Source organism: Phyllostomus discolor, chromosome 6 (assembly GCF_004126475.2).
Source record: "Phyllostomus discolor isolate MPI-MPIP mPhyDis1 chromosome 6, mPhyDis1.pri.v3, whole genome shotgun sequence".
In the NCBI taxonomy this organism is placed as follows: domain Eukaryota; kingdom Metazoa; phylum Chordata; class Mammalia; order Chiroptera; family Phyllostomidae; genus Phyllostomus; species Phyllostomus discolor.
The window spans coordinates 46,807,968-46,829,929 of NC_040908.2; the positions used below are offsets into that span (position 1 = coordinate 46,807,968).

At 46.8% G+C, this 21,962-nt stretch overlaps 1 protein-coding gene and 2 pseudogenes across 1 annotated transcript; all 3 read right to left on the reverse strand.

The window, feature by feature from the left end:
* Nucleotides 1-554: 554 nt before the first annotated feature.
* On the reverse strand, nucleotides 555-21,336 carry CCT7 (chaperonin containing TCP1 subunit 7). Its single transcript, XM_028515801.2, has 12 exons — nucleotides 21,180-21,336; nucleotides 14,440-14,593; nucleotides 13,687-13,793; nucleotides 9,393-9,518; nucleotides 8,567-8,619; nucleotides 8,083-8,254; nucleotides 4,741-4,905; nucleotides 3,765-3,953; nucleotides 2,986-3,083; nucleotides 2,478-2,610; nucleotides 1,805-2,011; nucleotides 555-945 (listed from the first exon to the last, which is right to left on the reverse strand). The coding sequence occupies exons 1-12, from the start codon at nucleotides 21,183-21,185 to the stop codon at nucleotides 724-726; spliced, it is 1,632 nt and encodes a 543-aa protein (XP_028371602.1). The 5' UTR covers nucleotides 21,186-21,336; the 3' UTR covers nucleotides 555-723.
* LOC118501122 lies at nucleotides 12,716-13,680 on the reverse strand (annotated as a pseudogene).
* On the reverse strand, nucleotides 17,468-18,821 carry LOC114500827 (annotated as a pseudogene).
* Nucleotides 21,337-21,962: the final 626 nt, after the last annotated feature.

The following is a 21,962-nucleotide window of genomic DNA, read 5'->3' on the forward strand; positions in this document are numbered from 1 at the left end:
CTGACCCCGAGTTGGTCTGTGCCAGCCCATCCAAACCTGCAGTGGTCAGAAGAGAGCAAAATGGGACCAGGTGGGCGCTCCTTCAGCCACACCCACAATGGACTTCTGAGTCACTTCAGCTTAAAGAGGATATGGCCTAAGACATTCCTCTGAGAGACCTCACCCTCAGGTTCCCGACAAACAGACCAAAAGAACACAGAAGCAGAAGGGGCACACAGGTCATGAAACACATTTACTCAAACCCGGAGGAACCCTGGGAGCAGTGCCTGGTGGGGCCAGGGCTAAGACACATTCAGAAGGAAGGAACTCCACATCCCCCAGCTGCTTCTGGGACTTGGATATCTCAGTGACACTTCGGGACAGGAGCTGCTCAGCTGGAGCTCCCTGCAGGCAGTGTGAGCCGCACTCTGGCGGAACCGCCATCGAGGCTACTGAAGACAGTCTGAAGGATGGAGGTAATCTTTCCACCTTTTGGGTGAGTACTTACAAAACTAAAATCCTGAGCTGCAACCGCATTTGTAAGTAACACTCTTGTCCCCAAGTAATTTGCAAAGTGAATTCGAAGCCTTAAGGTTTATTTAAATAACCCGCAGTTACAGTTAGAACAGAATGGACCAATCGCTACACCTTCCTTGTAATACCAATTAACCAAGACAAGACAAGGAGTGGAAGGGCACCCTACAGCCAGCCCGCCAACCACTTGTGTGGGGGGTGGGGTGCCTCTCAGTGGAGGCGGCCACGACCTCGGCCCCGGCCGGCAGCTGGGGGTGCATCCACCGTTGAGCGAGGGTTCTTGATGGTCTCATCCACGGACACGATGAGGCACGCAGCTTCAGAGGCTGCGGTCAGGGCATTGATCCGAACCATAGCTGGCTCCCACACGAAGGCCTCGAAGTTGTCAGCAATGTCCTCGTTGTTGATGTCTACTCCGTACCACATGCCCCCCTGAAAGATCAGAAGGTGGGAGGCATCACGGAACTGCTTTCAAATTTTTCCCTGCACATTCTCCCTCCAAAAGACGGGGAACACTAGGAACCCTGACTCCCTGAACTTGCCGGTACTCCCCCGAGGAAGATGGCATCAGCCTCCAGCATCAAAACAGGAACCTGGAAGTCCACCTCTCCCACCCCTGCCCCTGCCCACCACCCTCTTGGAACCTCGGACACGCCGATCATACAGAGCTATGGCCTGCTCCCAGGCCAGCTGCTGTTTCAGGGAGGCCTCACCTCAGTCCCACCTGAGGACTGCATATATCAAACCATGCTTCTTAAGAGCAGCAACCCTTTTCTTACTGTATCATCTACCGTTTCCACCAGTACCCACTAGATGAAGAATGGAGACACAGAGGTAATGAGATTTGCGCAAAGTTCTAACACAAGTCAGACGCACAGTCACTCACTGGGCACTGCTGCTGTCAGAGTGCCCGGCACTTAAGTATTTGCTAAATAACAAATGAGGAAATGAAGTCCTCAGAGGTGACACTCGGAGGTGGTGAAGCCATAGCAGGACTGGGGGGAGCAGGACTCCGGAGTGCTTCACCAGCATGCGCGTCGGAGCCGGGAGCCGGGCCTCGGGGCTGCTCCGCTTCCTCCCACCGCACCGGGAGGAGACCACACCCCTGGCAAGGGGGCTGAAGAAGCCCAGGGGCCTCCAGTCCTGGCACCATGGCTCTGCCTCCACCCTCACAGGCAGCAGTTAGTTGATACTGAGTTTAGTTCCAGCACTGTTACCTAGGCTGAGCACACACCCAGAATCTAGTTCCATCCACCCACATCCCTGGAGCTCCCCAAAAGCAAGCACCCACCTGGGCATGCCGAGCCCGCAGCTTGTTGAGGATGTTTGTGGCATCAAAGCCCGCATTGTCACACAGCTGGCGGGGGATAATTTCCAAGGCCTTGGCGTATGCTCCAATCAACAACTGCTGTTTCCCAGGAATGGTCCTTGAGTAATCCCGCAGGTACTTGGAGAGCTCCATCTCAATGGCCCCACCGCCAGCCACCACGGAATCGTTCTGAAGAGACCAGACCCGTTTCTCAACACAAGTGGTCCCCATGGGCCAAGCTCCAGCCACGGAGAAACCAGGCCACTCAGCCAACAGGACCCCTAGCCCAGGGAGTGGTTCCTCATGACCTCCCCTATCCCAAGCCCCAGGAAGTCTACACGTGACCCTTGTTTAGCATGTCCCAACTTCAGTGAACTTTATGGCTTCTGACCATCTTCAAGGTGGCCTGTAGCCTACGGACACTGGCACAGTCCCTGGGGTGGCTGGCTACCTCAGCTCCACTTTGCTCACAAGAACGAGTCTTGGCCTTAAGGCAGCATGACTTATTTTGAGAGACTGAGGCTTTTCCTCTATGATGTGTGAGGCAAATCAGGGCCTGGATGCCGCCCAGGGAAGGACTCATGATGCTAACCCAGGGTCTCACTAGCTTGGGAGGGAGAATGGGCTGTCAGGCAGGAAGCCACCAGCCCAGTACCTTGATGGCCCTCCTGACAATCATGATGGCATCGTGCAGGGATCGCTCTGTCTCCTCCATAAACTGCTCGGCACCGCCACGGAGGATGATGGTGCATGTCTTGGCCTTGGGGCAGCCGGTGAAGAAATTGTACCTATGTGCAGGGCCAAATCATACAGTTCAAGTCCTGTCCACTGCCAGCCTGCTGGGCACTGACCTCACCAAACCTCCCAACACACAGCAGCTGCTCCTTTCTGTCCCACTGAGGTTCCCCAAGCCCACCCTTCAAGACATCTTGGAAATGTCTGGAGCTGTACCACTGGGACACAAAAGACTGTGGAGTTACACTTTGGACCCAATGTCATCCTCCCCCCAAAATACACTACACCTGAGCTCTTTATGCCCCAAGAGGTAAGACATCAAAAAAAGAGTAGCACATGCTGTATTCCACACCCACGGGATGGCAGGAGGCCACACGCAGGCAAGCCTCGTGAGCTCAGCCATGATGCAGCCCAGGTCTGCGGCTCACCTCTCGCCTCCAATCTGGGCTTCTTCGAAGACCTGGCAGTGGCCCAGCACGTCTGCTGACAGAGCATTCACGCTGGTCTGGATGGAGCCGCCGCAAGCCTGCGGAGCACAAGAGGGCAAGATCCCCAACAGTGAAGGCTCACACCAGCCCAGCAAGCCTCCCGTCACCTAGGGTCAGAGCCAGCTCCCATGCTGGACTCTGCCATGGTGCCCCAGAGCCCTGAGCACTGCATGACCCACTCCCGCCCCTGATCTCCAGATGACCCTTACCCTTTCTGAAACAAAACAGAACTAAGGCACGTGAAGGACAAGCAGACCTAGTTAAAAGGAAATGGGGACCCAGTGGTTTACCCAATACTCTTCTGCCAAACTAGGGTGCTTTGGGCCCAACAAATGAAGTCATGATCAGTGCTTTAGATTTAGGTGTCTTTGGTGAGACACTGCAGAAGGAAGGAAACCTGGCTGGAAGCATCAACACGTGACTGCATTCAGCTGATTATAGCGTTACTGCTAGGTTCCCTCACACATCTGATTCCCTGACCTGTTTTGGTTAGACTAACACTTCTATCCGAGCGCACGCACACTGGGACTGCAATGCTTTACAGCAACAAGATGACAGGCCTGGACTCACATGCCAACCTGAAAGTGCATTCCTGCCCACCAGAGGTAAATAACCGACCCCCTAGGGCCACAAAGGTGCACTCCTGTCCACCACAGGTAAATAACCACCCCCACCCAGGGCCATGAAAGCCAAGCAGCAGCCTGCGAAAGTTGGGTTACCATCATCGTCCTCTTCAGATCCTCCTCCGGCACTCGGCCAGCACAGAACATGTCCCTGTCAGCAAAGTACTGGGTGGCCACATCCCCAATGGGGAGCTTGGACAAGACAACTTTGGCTCCAGAATGATGGATCTTCTCTAACTTGTCATACAGAATGTTCCACTCAGCATCAACAATGGCCTGATAATCCTGAAGAGACAAGGATGAGGATGCTCTGGAGTGGCGGTTAGCATATACAGTGGGCGAAAATACATCTCCCATGATAGAAGCATGCTAATTTACTTGGGAATTAATAGGGATAAAGAGAATAGCCTCTCCTCAGTCCAAATAAAAAAGGACCCTGTCAGATAACTTAGGAACCACCTACAACTTTCAACCACAAAAGCAGAAAGTAGCCCCAGGACTAGAAGCTACTCCAGAGCTGGCATTGCCGACATGTAAGAAACGGTTCAGTCTGGACTGGTTCTGGCCTCCTCCGAGGCCTTCAACCATGCAGTTCCCAATGACAAGGCCCCTTTCCCCAAAGGTCACACTGTGCTGGGGACACACTTCCCAGGAGTACCTGCTTTTAGCTGGGTGACACTGCTCCCTAGAGTGAGCACTGCTTCTATCATCAATGGGTGCACACTTCTCCCCAAGGCAGGGGACCCAGGCTAAACCAAAAGGAGCCCCGTATGCCCAAACCAGAGGCATCAAAATACTGGGCTCTCCGTGTAGCTAGAGAGCCCCCGCCAGCCCCGTCTCTGTGGCTAGAGGATAATATTTCAGCAGGTCTGCCCCACCCAAATCTTCTCAAGTCTAGGTCACTCTCAAAGAGCACAGAAAAGAAGTGACCTCAGTATTTAGATATTGGTATTTACTGTGACAGAAGGATAAAGGGGCCCACAGAAGCTTGAATCCAAGACAATCACAAGACCCGAGGCCCTGGCCCAGAAAGCTGTCCATTTCCACGCCGCTGCCAGCTGCTGGGGCCTACCTCAACCGTGTGGACTCTGATTTCGGCATTATCTTTTTCTGCTTTCAGCTCAAGCTCAACATTTAAAAGGGCAATCTTTGGGTTACGGTACTTTTTGGGTTGCATTTCAAACCCTGCGTAAGAGAAAGTCTTCTTGAATGCAACACCAGCTACCAGCTGGGAGTCCTGTTCAAAAAAAAGAGAAGAAGTTCAGCGGTTCGGCCCCGGAATGAAAGGAAAGCAAACTGGTGGTGTGCTGGACCAGTGCACACCCACTCCTGTGACCCTGCAAAGGTTAACTGTCTTTATTTCACTTTTGTGACGAAATCTTCCCGTAATTGTAAAAGCTGGGGAAAATGCAAAATATAGCACAGGCTGTTCCCCTTCAATCCCAACCCCCCCGTCTTGTGTTGCTCACACCTACACATACCCCCTCCTCCCTGCACTACGTACACACAGGTGCACACACAGGCGCGTGTGCTGCAGCGTTGATGCTTCCTCTTCCCAGGAGACAAGGTGAAAGATCCCAAGTGTCAGAAATTTCCTGCACAGTTCCCAACATGTTACTGTGGCTTCCTACATCTTGATCCCTCAGAACATGAATGTCTACCTCTTGTCCCACAACAGAGCTTCCCATGGGTTGGATTTAATAGTAGGCCGTAACAGAAAGCATGCTGCACCAGGGACTGACCTCAGCACTATAAGGAAACCTAGATAACATCTCAGATCTCTTTCTTATGACATGACCAACTCACTTCCCACTCCTGAATGTCCTCTGCCAGGGCTAGTCTACAATCCTGACCTATAATACTGCAGCCTATCAGCAAACAGATTCTTGCATCATTTAAATCCATAGCTTCCTTTAAGAGGATGAGGCCTGAGCTGAATTCAGATGACTGAGCAGAAATTAGACAGAAAAAAGGAAGAAAGACATGTGGCCAACAGGTGGAGACAGTGCGGTGGAATCAGGGAATGAAAAGGCATTTGCAGTTGCTGGAATGTAAAGCAGAAATTAGAGATCAGTTTAGGAGAATCTTATAGGCTCTAGTAAGACCTGGCTCTTACCCTATAGGCGGTGCTGAGCCCCAAAAGGCTTTACACGCAGGGCAGTAAATAGGGGAACTTCACCCTGCAACAAGACTAGAGGAAGGGTGGCCTCTGCCAGGGTGACAGCATTGGGAGTAAGTGAGAGAGACAGCTTAAAGAAGTAAATAGTAAAATGGTGGCCAAAAACAAGACTGAAAGGCTGTGAGGAGATGGAAAGGTTTTCAAGGAGGACCCCAGACTTCTACTCACACGACTGAATAAATGGTACGACACCAACTCCATCAAGGAATACAGAAAACGCTGTGGCTTTGGGGGACAAGCTAATGGGTTCAGCAGCAGTTAGATACAAAAGCATGAGGCCTGGGGGACAGGTGAAAGTTAATATATATCAGGAAGTTCAGTTAAATCCCGAGAATATGTAAATAACTACCATCATTCACTGAATCCTATTTTTTTAAAGATTTTATTTATTTGTTTTTGGAGAGAGGGGGAGAGAGAGGGAGAGAAACATCGATGTGAGACAGAAACTCTGGTTGCCTCTCACATGCGCCCTGACCAGAGACCTGTAACCCAGGCGTGTGCCCTGACCAGGACGCAGACGAGCAACCCTTCGCTTTGTGGGATGATGTCCAACCAACTGAGCCACCCTGGCCAAGGCTCTCATTCACTGAATTATGTTAGGTTTTGTTAGTGTTTACATGCATTTAAGGAATGTGGGAATGTCTGAGGAAAACACAAGGGTGGCTTAAAGCTCCTGGCTTTCTCACAAGGTGAGATTATTAGTTCTGATGTCTAGTTTAGTGAATGCCAATCTAATCTCAAGCATTTACGGAAGCAGGAAGGCCAAGGGGAAGACAAAACATTGCTAGCAATACAGTGGGTAAAGAAAAAGTCAGCAAGCCACCATGTAGAGAATGGGCTGCAAAATGAGTGTGGTACTGGGGGCCACAGACGGGAATGGCTCAGCTGGCTTCCAGATTCCTCATGGTTTTATTCCATTGAAAGGCCCTCAGCTCACTGGCAGTGCCGTGACAGTTAGGAGGAAGAGGAGAGAGAAGGACAGAGGGCAAGCATGACTTGCAAGGGGAAATGTCAAAGAACAAAAAGGGAACGGCTAGGCTATAACATGTCCAGCAGGCCTTGCCCTGTCCAAATCACTTCAAGCGGGCGGGCCAGAGGCTGGAAAGGGTCCAAAGCAGCACGGAGACACCAACACCAAAGAAGGTTTCCAGACAGACACTACTGTGTTGAAAAAGCACGAGCTACGGTTATGCCGTGCACTACAGCAGACACTGGCCACATGTTGCTTATTTCAAGTTAAATAAGCACAAATTAAATTTAAAATTTCAGATCCTCAGTTGCACTAACTGCATTTCAAGTGTTTAGTAGTCACACCTGGCCAGTGGCTACCATACTGGACAGTGCAGGTCTTTGATAGCCTCACCGTCACACAAAGCTCTACAGGGCAGCGCTGAGTTAGGAGCTACATGTGCTAATATGGATCAGATTCTGAAAATGTCATTAAATGGACAAAAGCATGTTAACAGAAAACTATGTATGATAAGCAAACATTGTGTTTAAGAAAGCTGTATTTACATGTGTTTACAGAAGCACAGATTATTCTGGAAGGACACACAACAGTGGTTGAATCTGGGGCAGGAGTAGTATAGGGATGTATATTTTTTCCTTTAGGTCCTTCAATACAGTTTGAACTATGTACCTTCTATTCAAACTAACCAAATAAAAGGGACAGTGTGGCTATCTCTACTGGAGAAGAACGGACTAAAAAGTACTGCTCAAGCCCTGGCTGGAATAGCTCAGTGGGCTGAGCGCAGCCTGTGAACCAAAGTGTTGCAGGTTCGATTCCCAGTCAGGCCACATACCTGGGTTGCAGGCCACGGCCCCCAGCAACCACACATTGATGTTTCTCTCTCTCTCTTTCTCCCTCCCTTCTCTCTCTAAAAATAAATAAATAAAAACTTTTTTTTTTTTTTTAAAGTACTGCTCAGAATCATTCACTGAGAGGGTCACAAATAATTTATCAGAGCTAGCCCTACTCCCGCCCACATCAACACTGGGATTCTGGAACTCGGCCACTTCAGTCTTCATTCTAAGAAGGAAATATAGATCCACAGAGGTAACATACTGTATCTGCAGTTGCAGCCAATCGTGGAACCATGCAGAACAAAGCCCAGCCTGCCTTCCAGCCCTGCAAGTGTTCCTGCACCCTGGTAAAGTCACCCTCCTCCAGTACCATGCTGCCTGAAGGGTGAAAGTGAAAGCAGGAGCCTCCTAGGGAGGCCGTAGCAGGATTACCTCTAGGGCTCCACCTTGCACCTTCTTGATGCCAATCATTTTAAGCTGCAGCAAATCATCGAGCATCACCACCGCATCCACCACCATCTTAGCGAAGAAGGCTTTCTGCTGGGAGATCAGCTTCGAGCTCAGAGCGGTCATGGCACATTTTTCCAGCAGCTTCCTCTGCTCCCTGGGACACAAGAGTGAGACCTGCATCAGGCCTTGAAGCCCCTGCTTCTACTGCATTGTGGAGGTAGCTTCCATTCTAGCCCCTACACTTGGCCCTCACCAAGGGCCAAGTTACCAATGACAGACGGTGAGTGCATTCAGGACACTTTTAACCTAGAGTCCTCTGGCCTCTTCTGTGCAGTGTGGGCTGGGGCACAGCCAAGGGTCTAGCAAGAGCCAAAGAGTCCAGGCCCATATAGAAGTTACAACATGCTCCTGCATCCAATTTGCCCAAAGAAAGCCCAGCTTCTGACAAAGCCCACCACAGACTTACACTTTATCTTCCCTCTTCACAGTCACAGCGATCTCTTTGATCTTGTTAACTGCCTGCCAAGAACAGAAGTTGAGTAAGTCCATCATGCCACCAACTGGAGAAGTGGATCCCAACCTCTTCCTAGTCCCCAATTTGTTTACTCCCACATCTTAAGCATTTCTATTCTACAGCTGAAACAACATCTTTAAGTCTTGGAGCCGCCTAGAAAAATGTAGATCTCTATAGTTCAGAAAACTACCATAATCTGTAATGTAGACTAGGCATATAGTTCTGAAGAATCATAAGCATACTTCCAGGATTTAGCCCTGGATATGCAGGTAACACACTAAAACAAATCAGTGAAAATGAGCCAACACTAGACTAAGATAAACCTTCTGGCTTATGAAAAACATCCATAATAACTTCTAGCACTTTATGTATTAATTAGATGTTATATAACATGATACACACATATCTCATTTCTTACATATCTCATTGAATGTCACCACGCTGAAACAGATAGTAAAGGAAGAAAGGAAAGCCTAGAGGGACTAACTTGCTCCAGGTCACAGAATGAAGGTCAAGGTCAATAAAATCCATGTCTCAAGATGTATTGTGAAGTACTTGATAAAAACAAAAATAGCTCTCCCTTACCAACAGCCCATGATTTATCTACACGATAGACCATCAAATAGCTACTGAACTATAGAACTGAGGCTCCCAGGGAACGGAATTCAGAAAATGTCAAAGGCACTCTCTTCCCAGTCTCTCTACACCCCAAAGAATTACCCTAAGAGAAATATAAAGGTGCCTAGGCACAAGGCTAAGTTAAGCAGTTCTCACATACCAACTGGGTGGCAGTGCGGAAAGCTCGGATGATGATTTGGGGGTGCAAACCTTCCTCCACGTAGGGTTTCACTTGCTTCAAAAACTCTGCAGCCAACAGGGTCACTGAGGTGGTGCCATCACCAACCTGGAAGAGGAAGACAGGACGTTCATGTTTTTTCACGTTTAGGGATAAATCCCCCAAACCCCATTTTCAGGCAATCTACCCATTTAAACTGGGCACTACCGAAATGGGTGTGAAGCTTTAATATGGAAGCACAGGTGCCATAACAAGCAGAAGGAAGGTGATGGTAGTTAGGTGTCCATCCCATCGAATGGTCCTGAGCTGCAAAATTAATTCCCCAGCCAGGCCCATTCCCCAAAGAGGATTGATTTGGACGGTTAAATTCCCTTGGGATATGAAATCACATGTGCAAATTATCTGAGAATGTACTTAGTACATACAAGGCACTGTAATGAATAAGACAGCTGTAGTCATGCTTATAATACAATAGTTATATGTCGCAAATAACCACGGCAGCAAAGGCATAATATATTATGCCTTCTTTTTTTTTTAAGGGATTTTATTTATTTTTAGAGAGAAGGGAAGGGAGAAAATAAGAGAGGGAGAAAAACGATGTGCAAGAGATACATCAATCGATTGCCTCTCACATGTCCCAAGCTGAGTACCTGGCCGGCAACCCAGGCATGTGCCCTGACTAGGAATTGAAATGGCAACTTTTTGGTTCACAGGCCAGCACTCAAACCACTGAGCCACACCAGCCAGGGCAATAAAAATATTCTTTAAGGAGTACAAAGTACTATAGGGATTTAAAAATTTTTCTTTTTTTAAAGACTTTATTTATTTTTAGAGAGAGGAAAAGCGGGGAGAAAGGGAGAGAAACATCAATGTGATGCCCCCAACTAGGGACCTGGCCTGCAACCCAGGCATGTGCCCTGACAGGGAATCAAACCGGTGACCTTTCGGTTCACAGGCCAGTGCTCAATCCACTAAGCCACACCAGCCGGGGTCAAAAAAAATATTTTCTAGCCAAGTTCCTCTAAAACTAATCTTCTAGGACCAACCAAAGTTCTTTATATATTAAACACTGTTCAGAATAAGCAGATTACTAGTCTGCTAATCTTCCTTACATGTTAATTTTCTACAATGACATCTAAACCCTATTATTAATGAGGGAGAAAAAGAATAAGAGCTCATAAGAAAACTGACTAACATCGGATTTGGAAAAATTTAGTTGCAATTTACTTACAAGGTCTGTCCAAAAGTCTCCAGCCATGTAATATGAAAGAGAGAGACATTTATTGAAGTAGATATAAGAAAAACTGTACATAGGACAATGACGCCTCAATCCCCTTCAAAGTAGGCACTTTGGGAACTCAGTTTTCCCAGCATCTCTTCTACTGTTCAAAACAGTGCAAAATTCTTTGTTGGAATCGCCATCAGCTGCCCTGTCATATCTTCCTGAATCTCACTGATGGTCTGAAATCTCTCCCTTTCAAAGGTGATACTCATAGTTTTGGAAAAAGCCAGAAGTCGCAGGATGCTAAATCTGGGCTGTAGGCAAGCTGAGTCACCTGGGTGATTTGATGTTTCACCAAAAACTCTGCATGAGACATGATGCACGAGTGGGCGCATTGTCGTGATAAAGTTGCTGATCACAAGCTGCCCATAGCTGCGGACGTTTTCATTGTATCACATCTCTCAACCAATGAAGAACACTGCAGCGTCACTCTTTATTGTTTGGCCTGGAGGGGCATACTCATGATGGACAACACCTTCCCAATCAAAAACCACAGTTAACATGGTCTAGAGGCCGCTGCAACTTTGTGGTGCCTTCTTCGGGCATGGAGCACAGGATGACTGACTTCTGTTGGGACGCCTGGGCTTTTGTTTTCGGATCGCAGCCGTAGAGACACAGTTCATCTCTGGTTATGACCTTCTTGAGTATATCTGGTTTATTGGTAGTGGTTTGAATCAAGTCATTAGCAACTGCAGCACGATGTTCCTTCTGCTCTGGTAGCAGAGCTATGGAATGAATTTTTCTACAAAATGTTTCATGCCAAGATCCTGTGTCAAAATCTCAGACACAGTAGTTTTGGGAATCCCCAGGCCAGCTTCTAGTTCTCTCTTTGTCTGGCATCGATCTTTGTTGACTGCAGCCCGTACACATTCAACACCCTCAGGTGTTCTGCTTGTTGCAGGCCTTTCAGGCCATGGGTCACTTTCAACAGATTCTCCATCATTTTTGAAGCACTGGTGACACACTCTTATTGTGCTGCACTCACTGCATCATCCCTGAAAGCCTTCTGAATAGTTCAAATAGTTTCCACAGAGGAATGTTCAAGCTTAACGCAAAATCTGATGCAGATTTGTTGCTCTACTTGCTCATTTTGAATGTGACAGCCACACAGTACACACGCTCACTCAAGGTATATATGGCCCCCACTAACTAGTACAGTGAAGTCATCACTGTTCATACAGGTGCATTCCAGTCTACTCTCCTTGGGGGCCAGATTACATCGATGTTATGCAAACCATTCTTGTTATATTAACAATGACTGGACATTTTCTGGACAGATCTTGTATATCCATTATGTAACATATAGAATTCTCACTGGAGAAAAAGGGTTACTGTGACCAAGGGTTTCAGCGGCCAAACTCCTGTCCAGAAGCTATCATTCACTTGTTGAAAACATTACCAGGTCAAATCCAGGCTCTTCTCACTTTAATTTTAGAAAAGTCACACTGTTTTATAGGCTACTGGGTCGTAACAAGCCTTTTCACATAACTTCAGGACATATCTGCAATACTCTAAAACATAAACATGTCTCTCTCAACACCTATTTTCAAGACTCCAATATTAGAAATGGTTTCTGTTAAAATGGTGAATTTTGTTATGCTTATTTTACTACCATTAAAAAAAGGGAAACCAGAAAACTTAGGGTTTCCAGACCTTTTATTTTTTTTTTGATGTTTAACAGTTTATTTTGAAGATCATTTTAAAAACAAAGTTAAAGAAAGCCTTGACTGGTGTGGCTCAGTGGGTTGGGCATCATCCCGTAAACCAAAAGGTCATTGGTTCAATTCTGGCCAGGGTACATGCCTGGGTTGGGGACTAGGTCCCCCAGTGGGGGTGTGTTTTTCTTGCACATGAATGTTTCTCTCCCTCTCTCTGTCCCTCCCTCCCACCATCTCTAAAAATAAGTAAGGCTGGTGTGGCTCAGTGGATTGAGTGCCAGCCTGCAACCCAAAGGGTCACTGGTTCAATTCCCAGTCAGGGCACATGCCTGGGTCGTGCAACCACACAGTGATGTTTCTCTCCTTCCTTTCCCCTCTCTAAAAAATAAATATTTAAAAAAAACAAAAATAAATAAAATCTTTAAGAAAATTTCAAAACAAAGTTAAAGATAATCTGAGAAAAAAAAACTGCCTCTAACACACTCATTAAATAAGTATGGTACCTAAACCAAAAAAAGGAAAATGTTTTCTTCTGCACCTGCAGGAACAAGCTGTTGCCCTGAAGGCTCTTACACTGGCAAAAAGGGGAGAAAATCATGCCAATGAAAGCTGCCTCTTAATTACGTAAATCTAGTGTAGAAACCAAAATTTTCTGTTCTTCCCATTAAGTCAGTTTTGATCTTCAAACAGTGCCCTGTTTTGTAAAAAATATGCTAGAAATTCACTGGGATTTGATGGTCTTCCCTTTGCAAACACAGCAAGTCCCTCTAATAAGGCAGGCACAACTGTCTGATCCAGGTAGGCATGAAGTGGCAAAGACTGGAGACCCACTTCCTGTTTTGATTACTTTTCTGCATTATTCTTCTTTCTACTATCCTCGCAAAATTATCTGTGAGACCATACTCAGAGTGAAGATTTGCAGCAACCTGCACCCGTCCCTCCAGCATCTGCTCTGGCTGCATGGCAGACCCTGCAAGTCACAGTGCCTGGACACCAGTCCGCACCTGAGCCGTCCGTTCCTAAGTGCCCTGCAGTGTGCGGCCAACTCCCAGCACAAACCAGTTCTGCCATCAGTGATCCCAGATCTTGTAAGGTTAAATTTATTTCCTTAGAAACGTGTATGAATGACAACAACTGGTCCTAAGATCTCAGCTACAAGCAGTGGAATGGTACAAATTTTAAAAAGTTAATTGCTTCTACATATTTTTACAAGCACATATTACTTTTGAAATTATAATTTTAGATATAAAATCAACAACTTTTGGAAAGCAGCATGAAGAAGTAAGCAGGCATGTGTTTCCACCTCCACTGAAACACGTCTGCTTGATTTCCTCACCTCAGCATCTTGGGATTTGGCAATGTCCACTAAAGTCTTTGCTGCAGGATGGACAACGTCAAGGAGTTTCAGAATTGTGGCCCCATCATTAGAAATTGTGGCTTTTCCTTAAAAGGAATAAACACAAAGTAAAAATTTAAAGACCCTTTCTTAAATTCTGTCTTCTAGTTGGACTGGGAGTCCACGCATCCTTTACTGGGATGGGGCAGAGGTTCATCATGGCGGGAATAAACTGATCTTTTTATAGAGTTCTGTTTATAAAGGGCCACCTAAAACCACAAGCTTCCAAAAATTATGAGCCCCTACTTTTCTGTGAGCAGCATTTGGCATGCCTCAAGTGGATATAGATATTTTTTAAAATGAGAATGAGTAATCACTTAAGTATTAACATAATTAATACCCTAGTTTCTCCCATGTTAATTAATATGCTAAAACATAAAAGGGAACTTATTCTTTGTCTTGCCAACATTATACAGTGGCAGTGACCACAGGCAAAGCCAGATGGTTCTACATATGTCCTGTTTCTAGGCTGTATCTCTCTATGAATCAAATGCCTCCTGAGCCCAACTTCCCCTATGTATTCCCACAGGGCTCAGCATTCAAGACCAGGCATGTAATGGAGCCACTTCATAGTGAGAAATCTCTCAAAGCTCTGAAAAGCAGTGAGTTTTCTGATGCGAACTTCTACTGGCCCAGTATTCCCCAGAAGCTTCCTGTCCTGCAACACTGGCCTGGGGAATCCTGCAGACTTACCTCGGCCATCCACAATGAGCTTGTCCATGCCACGGGGGCCCAGGGTGGTTCTCACAGCCTCTGCAATCACCTGGCAGGCACTGATGTTACTTACAAGCTGGGGAATGCCTTGGGAACTATCAGTCCCTTCTTTCAACAAGATAACTGGTGTGGGCTAGAAAAGAAAAACCATCTATTACAATGAGCCTCAAGTAGGAAGGGTGAGGAAAAATGCTCCATCTCTCCTCTAACAGGAATATCTGGAAGTCTTTTTAAATTGCATTCCCCCACTGTCCACCAGATCCATTCCTTAAACATCTTCTATCTCCAGAGACATTGCCAAGACCACAGCAAACTTAGTACATGTGCTAGAAAATGGTTTGAGAAACAATGACTTTGTTTAAAAGAACAAATCAAATAGTAATGTGTTCTCTAGTGCCTAAGTGAATGAGCATAGCCTTTTCAACTTCTGACCCCATTCTGTGTTGAAGAATTAGGTCAAGGAACAGGAGGAAGCAGCAGGCCATGCTCAGTGTTCACCCTCCAGCAAAACATCCACTTATCTGCATTACAGCTTAATCCTAGAGAAGAAGATGGGGCACTGATGCAAAACCCGAGGTGCCAATAGCTTCAGGGGCTGTCCTGGAGATTCCTAGGCAGACAGCTTTGCCAATGATGTTCAGCTGGAGTATAGGGAAGTAGTCAGGAAGAGAAGCAAACAGCACCTTTGTTCTGCCTCACAAAATGACAACACATCTAATTCACACAGCACATTTCCATTTCTCAAGCTGGCTCCATAAAGATTCCTGTGACTCATCTCCAATCAGATACCTGGAGTTTTTCTCTTCCTACTTTGCAATGGCCTCCAAAACAAGTCATTATCCCTACAGAAGTTTAATTTGCAGACTCGCTTTAGAAACTTTGGAAGACAAGGATACTTGCTTAAAAGGGCCTGCTTTAATACCTTTGCCCCAGTGACCATTGGCACAGACAGCTATCGTCAGCAGAGCAAGCCAGAGTTTTTCATACTGCATAGAAGTTTGTGCCTTCAGGAATGAGCTCGTGAACCAGACCCAGTCTCCAGTCCCAGCCCCCAGTCCCAGCGACTGTGACTAATTGTGTGTTTGTATGAAATAATATATTAAAGGTAAATATTGTTTCAAAACTTTTGTTATATGTATGCTATTAGCCTATGATTTAAATTTTATAGCTACTGCCTATGTCCACCCCTAGGGGTACTTCAGGTGTCTGAGCAGGAATGGCACAGGAAAGCACAGGGCTGTCCCACTCTAAAAAATTCACACACCACCAAGTCTAGAGACCCATGAGGATGACACCATCATACTAACTGGACAATTCCTTTGGCCAGTGAAGCTGGAGGATAGTGACTAAGCAGAAGGTTGGAATAAGGCTGAGGCATGCAGAACACAGACCACATGCTCACTTGCAGACTGGGTTAACGAGTTTGTATTTTACTCTATAAAGGGAAGCCCTGGAAAGACTTGCAGCAGAGGAATGGCACAGTCTGACTTACGTTTAAAAAAAATCAACTAGAGCCCTGGCTGGTGTAGCTCAGCTGGTTGCATCATCGTCCCATAACAGAAAGGCTGAGGGTCTGTCTGATTCCTGGTCAGGGCACATGCCTATGCCTAGGTTTCAGGTTCGATCCCGGTCCAAGAACATGCGATCCCTTGACCAGGTGCATACGGGAGACAGCCAATAAATGCTTCTCTTTCGCATCAGTGTTTCTCTCTCTCCCTTTCTGTATGTCCTCAAGTGAGGAAAAAATAAACAAAAATTTCAATTTAAAAAAATTACTAGAAACTAGTTAAGAAGAGGCAAGATATAATGTGTAAATGCATAAAAAAGAGGCTAAAAAGATGCCCAAAAAACTCTAGTGAGGGTGTCAGTAAGGATGGCCTAACACTGAGTTGTATCTTTGCTGTTTTGTTTCAACTTTTTCCTAATGAGCCTATCTTACATTACTTTTTCTTTCTTTCTTTCTTTCTTTTTAAAGAATGCCTATTAGATAACCCCCTAAATCTAGTACCAGGCATGGACTGGAGAGGGGGAAATTCCTTCCCTTTTCATGGTAGTGTTCCAAGTCCTTTTTTTTTTTAAGATTTTATTTATTTATCTTTAAAGGGGAAAGGAAGAAGACAGGGAGAGAAATATCAATGTATGGTTGCCTCTCGTGCATCCCCTGCTGAGAACTGGCCTGCAACTCAGGCATGTGCCCTGACTGGGAATCAAACCACAATCCTCTGGTTTGCAGGCTCACACTCAATCTACTGAGCTACACCAGCCAGGCCGTGTTCCAAGTCTTGAGGTAAGAAATGGCTTCTTTATAGTCTCAGCACTCTGTTGGAACCCTTGCAACTTCCAGGAGAGACACATTACCTGAAAGGACCCACCTTCTCCCAGTCCCAACTAAATCGTTCCTCATGGCTGCCTCAAGTCTTCTCTGGTCTACCTCTGCCCCAGGTGAAGACTTGGTTTAAATCAAAAACCAACTTGAGTCTCGAATCCCTTCCTCTTGCCTTGAACAGGTTCTTCTCTCCCTCCAACAGGCTTAACCAACACTTTTGTGGACCTTTTCTCACCTCCAAACTGTGCCCCAATCTACAGGAGCCACCTGCCACTTCTACCCATACTACTTTCTTACCACCAGGCCAGCAGTTCTTCACAGCCACAGTTGTTCCAGGAGGTTTCCTCGACCGCAGCCACCAGGGGCATCACAAACGGGAGCCTGTAACTCTACACTTCCTCTTGTGCACACCTTTTATATTGCCATCCATCCGTCCGTCCTTCTCTCTCCCTCCCTTCTTCCTTCCGAGTTGGCCAAGTAAGCAACTTTATTCTTATCACCATTGATAACATTCAAATTCAATTACACAATCAGGCAATTCTATAAAATAATGTATTTTATTGAAATTTCCTGTTGAGGGAAGATCCCTTCCTGACTTTTCTTCACAAACTTTCAGCACCCATAACATGCTTCTTGTCCAATGCAGTGGTGTTTCACCTGGCCCTGTATGTTAGGAGAAACTTATCAGGAAGAAGTTTCAATTCACTTCATTGTGGTTTTGTGCAGTTTTCATTCTTCCACAGCTGGTAATCTCCAGTGGAGGCCACACTCTCAGGAAAGCCTCTATTTCTTCCCGTGTATACTCATCTAGGTGTTTGGATATTTTCTGTGGTTGTGGAAGCTCTTCCACTAAATTCTTGAGAAAATCTTTTGGTATATCCTTATCGTGAAAAAGATGCAACCTCTGATCATAGTTTTTCTGTGAAGGTTTCTGTTAGCATGCCATAAACAACTACTTTTACAATTCTCGCTGGACCCTACTGGTGAAGTGAGCAGCAATTAGTTCTTTCAATCCACCTGGGAACCAGGATGTATGAGCTGTACTTTCTGTTCCTATTTGTTTCCAGAAAACCCAATGCGCCTTGTGTTCCTCACAACAACATGATCACTGCAGTTGCTCCATCGATGACACACAGGTTTATGTGATCTTTGAAGTTTAATTAATGCCACAGAGGCAATTTTACCACGATGCTGCATTTTCCCATCTGTAAGATATCAAACTCAAGCAAAAGTGGCCCACTGCTGGGACTCCCTGGAGAAACTTTCTCCCTAGAGAAACTTGCCAGTTTCCTCACTAGCAGCTCGGTCCTCCTTTCTCCAGTGACCAAGGCCAGTCTGCAGCATCACTGGCCCCCTACCATCCTTTCTTAAAGTATGAGCTTCTCAAAAGTAAGGAAATAGTAATAATCTCAATTTGTAGAGTGCCTAGATTTGGCCACACACAAAGCAATATTCAGCAGCTTTCAGTACAGAAAATTCAACTGTTAAATATACATACCAGGAAGTGCTTGATATTAGCAATGAAGTAAGATAACACTGGCTTCTTATTTTTGGAAAAGCACTGGCAGTATGATGACACCAGATTCACTGATAATTCTTAAGGATAAAGCAGGAAGGGGTGGGAAGCAGCTGACCATACTGCCCCCCAGTTCCCTATGCTTTGTAGGCCCTAGAGAAATGGCAGGCTGGGCCAGATCCTGCGAGGAGGGAAAGGTAGCAGACACAGCTAGAGTGAGCCAAGCCGGGTCAAGCAGGATGGGTCTTCTTCTATCAGCTCCCCAGGGGCAGGCACTGCTTTGGAAAGCCCAGCTTCTGCCTCCGAGTTACTTTGTAATCTCATTCATTTTATTCAAGTAGAAAAACAACTGCAGAACCCAAAGAAGGCTTGGGAATTTCGGCTTAATGATCTTCCTGTTCATCCTCCTTAAAAACAAGATATTCTACAAAACCACAACAGGTAGTTGTATTCCAAGGCTTACAGTGCTCAATACCAAAGGTAAGGACAAACATTCTGTACAAGCTGTACCAAAGTCATAGGGCTGAGGTTTTGGGGCACCCTTTTACCTCTCTTTGAATCACAGAAGGCTTCTAGGATATCCAGGACTAATTCGATAACAGCAATGAGGATCCTTGGTGATAGAAGTTTCACACTCACATAAACAGCCAATACAGCAAAGAAACACAGCAAGGTCAGTTAGGAAAAAAAACAAGTGTGCTGGTCTATAGCCCTGGTGAAGGGTTTTATCACCAAACTGAATCTTGGTTTGATTCCTAGTTCTGTGAATGCCAACCAAAAATTTCATGGTTGCCTTGGCAGGAGGATGGATTGCAGGGAGGAAAGGAAGCAAGCAACAACCTAGCAGAACTGCCAACATCCAGCTGAGTGCTGGATACTTTATACGTATTAGTTGATTTAATTCCCTCTAACAGATCGAGGGCCAGAAATTTAGTAACATGCTCAAAGTTGCCATAGCCAGTGTGGCTCAGTTGGTTGGAGCACTGTACCATACACCAAAATGTTGTGGGTTCAATTCCCAGTCACGGCATATGCCTGGGTTGTGGGTTTGATCCCCAGCTGGAGAGCCTACCAGAGGCAAGCAGTTGACAATTCTCTCTTGTTCCTCCCTCTCTAAAGGCAAGGGGGGGCGGGGGGGGGGGGCGAAGTCCTTGGGTGAGGACTAAAAACAAGATTAATAATAATTTTAAAAAAACACGCTCAAAGTCACACACCTTGTAAGCGGCAGAGCTGAGTTACAAACCTAGGCAGCATTCAGCATTCTCTCAACTGTCCTACTACACTGCCTCTGCACTGAATATACAGATGACTTCAGAACAGGCAATGGTAAAGACAGACTGAAACGGCAGTACTGGAGGTACAAGGGGGAGGGTGTACAGATTAATGCCAGGTTCCTTCTATCTTGGGTCCAACTGAATTCATAGGGCATTTGGTAGCAGAATAAACACCTCGTAGATGTCAGTTTGACATCTACCAGGACAGGGAGAAGCTAGAGGAAGCAGGAAAAAAAAACAAACAAACAGCAGAGAACTGATTCAGACTGACAGGCCAAAATGAATGAGTGAACTGCGAGTGCACAGAAAGCAGTATCTCAGTCGGAGTTTGGCCTCAAACACCTCCTTAGTGCCAGGTGGGCAATGGAAATACCAGCAGAAACACTTTGCAGAGTGTATGGTTGTCTAACCCCTATGCTGTACACTAATGCAAAATACTGAATGTAAACTGTAATTGAAAAATACAATTGAAGAAAACCCACAAACAAACACGGCCTTGAAAGCTGGCCCCGTTCGACAGCAATTCACCAGCGAGACTTAAGACCCATCCATGTAAGGCCCTGGCTGGCATAGCTCAGTGGATTGATCATGGGCTGCGAACCAAAGCATTGCAGGTTCGATTCCCAGCCAGAGAACATTCCTGGGTTGCAGGCCATGGCCCCAGCAACCGTACACTGATGTTTCTCTCTCTCTCTCTCTCCCTTCCTGCTCTAAAAATAAGTAAAATCTTAAAAAAAAAAAAAAAAAAGACCCATGTAAGGCACCTGCAGCTATGAGATGGAGGAAAGAGATGTCTTGTGTGGAAGGCAGGAGGGCTACAGGAAGCCTCCAGGATTCACTAACGCCCCTAAGAAAATGAGACCCAGAGGTAGGTGGCCAACTAGAAAAGTCTGATCTAATGTCAAATCCGGAGGGGCAGACCGGGTCGGGGTTAGAGTCCGGGTCTTCACACCTCTGATGCATCCGCCCTGCCCATTCTCCTGGCTAGGGAGAGTACCCCACCAACCAGCCAGACGTGGTACATTCAGTAGGCACTAAGCATGCGTTTACTTAATGAATGAACAAGTGAATGAATGAATGAAAGTATGAGCACAGAGGTCTGTTTTCCTTTATGCAGCAACAGGTGAGTGCGGTACACCAAGAGACCGTAGGTGAGACCTTGCGCTCTAGCCATTCTAAAACACACTTCTTTACATCCGCATCTCCCAGGGCGGCCAGGGTTTCCAAGTCTGTCCACCAATTGCTTACACATGCTAAATCGGCACTGGTTTTAATACAGGTCACGACTGTGGGGGACTAAAAAACTGGGTCCCTGTCGCGGGTCAGCTGCCAGAAGCACCCTGGGACTTGTAGTCCCCAGCCGGCCCGACCAGAGCCTCCCCAAAACTCCAACATAGCCCTCGCCAAGGGCCCCTGCTCCGTGCCTGGGCCGAGTGAGGCCATGGCGGGCCGTAGCCACCGATGGATAGGGAATTGGAGCGAAGGCAGCATTAGTAAGCAGAGAAGGGTCCTATGAGGCATGTCGCGGCCAGTCGGAGCCAGCCACAAGCCAAAGAGCAGCGGATGACGGCGGATGGTGAAGGATGCAAGAGACGCCACTCACCATCATCTTGGAAGCTTATTCTGTGCCCCGCCACTCCTCTTCTTAGCTCGGCGTCCGGGCCGCCCAGCAACCCCACAACACCCTGCGCCTGAGAAGTCCCCAGAAGGTTCGAACAGCGTTGGGCGGGGAGAGGAAGAGGGAGAGCCACTTCCGCCACTCTATGGTTCGCTACCAGAGAGTCGGCGTTGCTAGAAGGGCCAGAGGCGGAGCCTCGGAAGGCGCTGTAGCGAGAAGTGTAGGTTATCGAACTTTCGCCAAGTTTTGGTCGGGTCTTTTTCTCACGGAGTATGAAGGATCCTTGCTCGGCCTGCAACACATCCCCTCGACGCCCCCGGACGCCAGACCAAGATATGAAATAAATATTTATTGAACAGTGATTGTGGGGCAAGCTTATCCTAAATGTGCCCTTAACATGAGTGATTTCATTTAATGCTTACAACCCTATCCCGTTGGTACTGTCATGTCCATTTTACAGATGAGGAAACAGGCTGAGAGCTTAGGAAAGGTGGCCAAAGTCTCAGCTGCACAGTAAGTGGTAGAGAAGCTGGCGTGGGTACTTGGGCCCAATGCCCGCTTTCTGGCTCTGTACTGGCCAGAGCTTCTCGAGGGTGGGGTGCATCTAACCACGTCTCCATCTCCTACCACTGCGACCGCGAAAGCACTGGTGGGACTGGGCAGAGGAAGAAGAGCAGCGCGGGATCGCCGGAGATCACCTGTGCGCTAGACAAATGCTTTTCCAAGAAGGGGTCGGGGAGGAGAAAAGCATAGCTAGGAGAAAGCAAA

What these genes read in the sequence shown, in the direction of transcription:
- CCT7 (XM_028515801.2), bottom strand. An exon ending in TCCGCACTGCCACCCAGTTG is followed by an intron (nt 8,620 to 9,392) that starts GTATGTGAGAAC and finishes TGTTCTTGGCAG; the next exon opens with GCAGTTAACAAGATCAAAGA. An exon ending in GTGAAGAGGGAAGATAAAGT is followed by an intron (nt 8,255 to 8,566) that starts GTAAGTCTGTGG and finishes CTTGTGTCCCAG; the next exon opens with GGAGCAGAGGAAGCTGCTGG.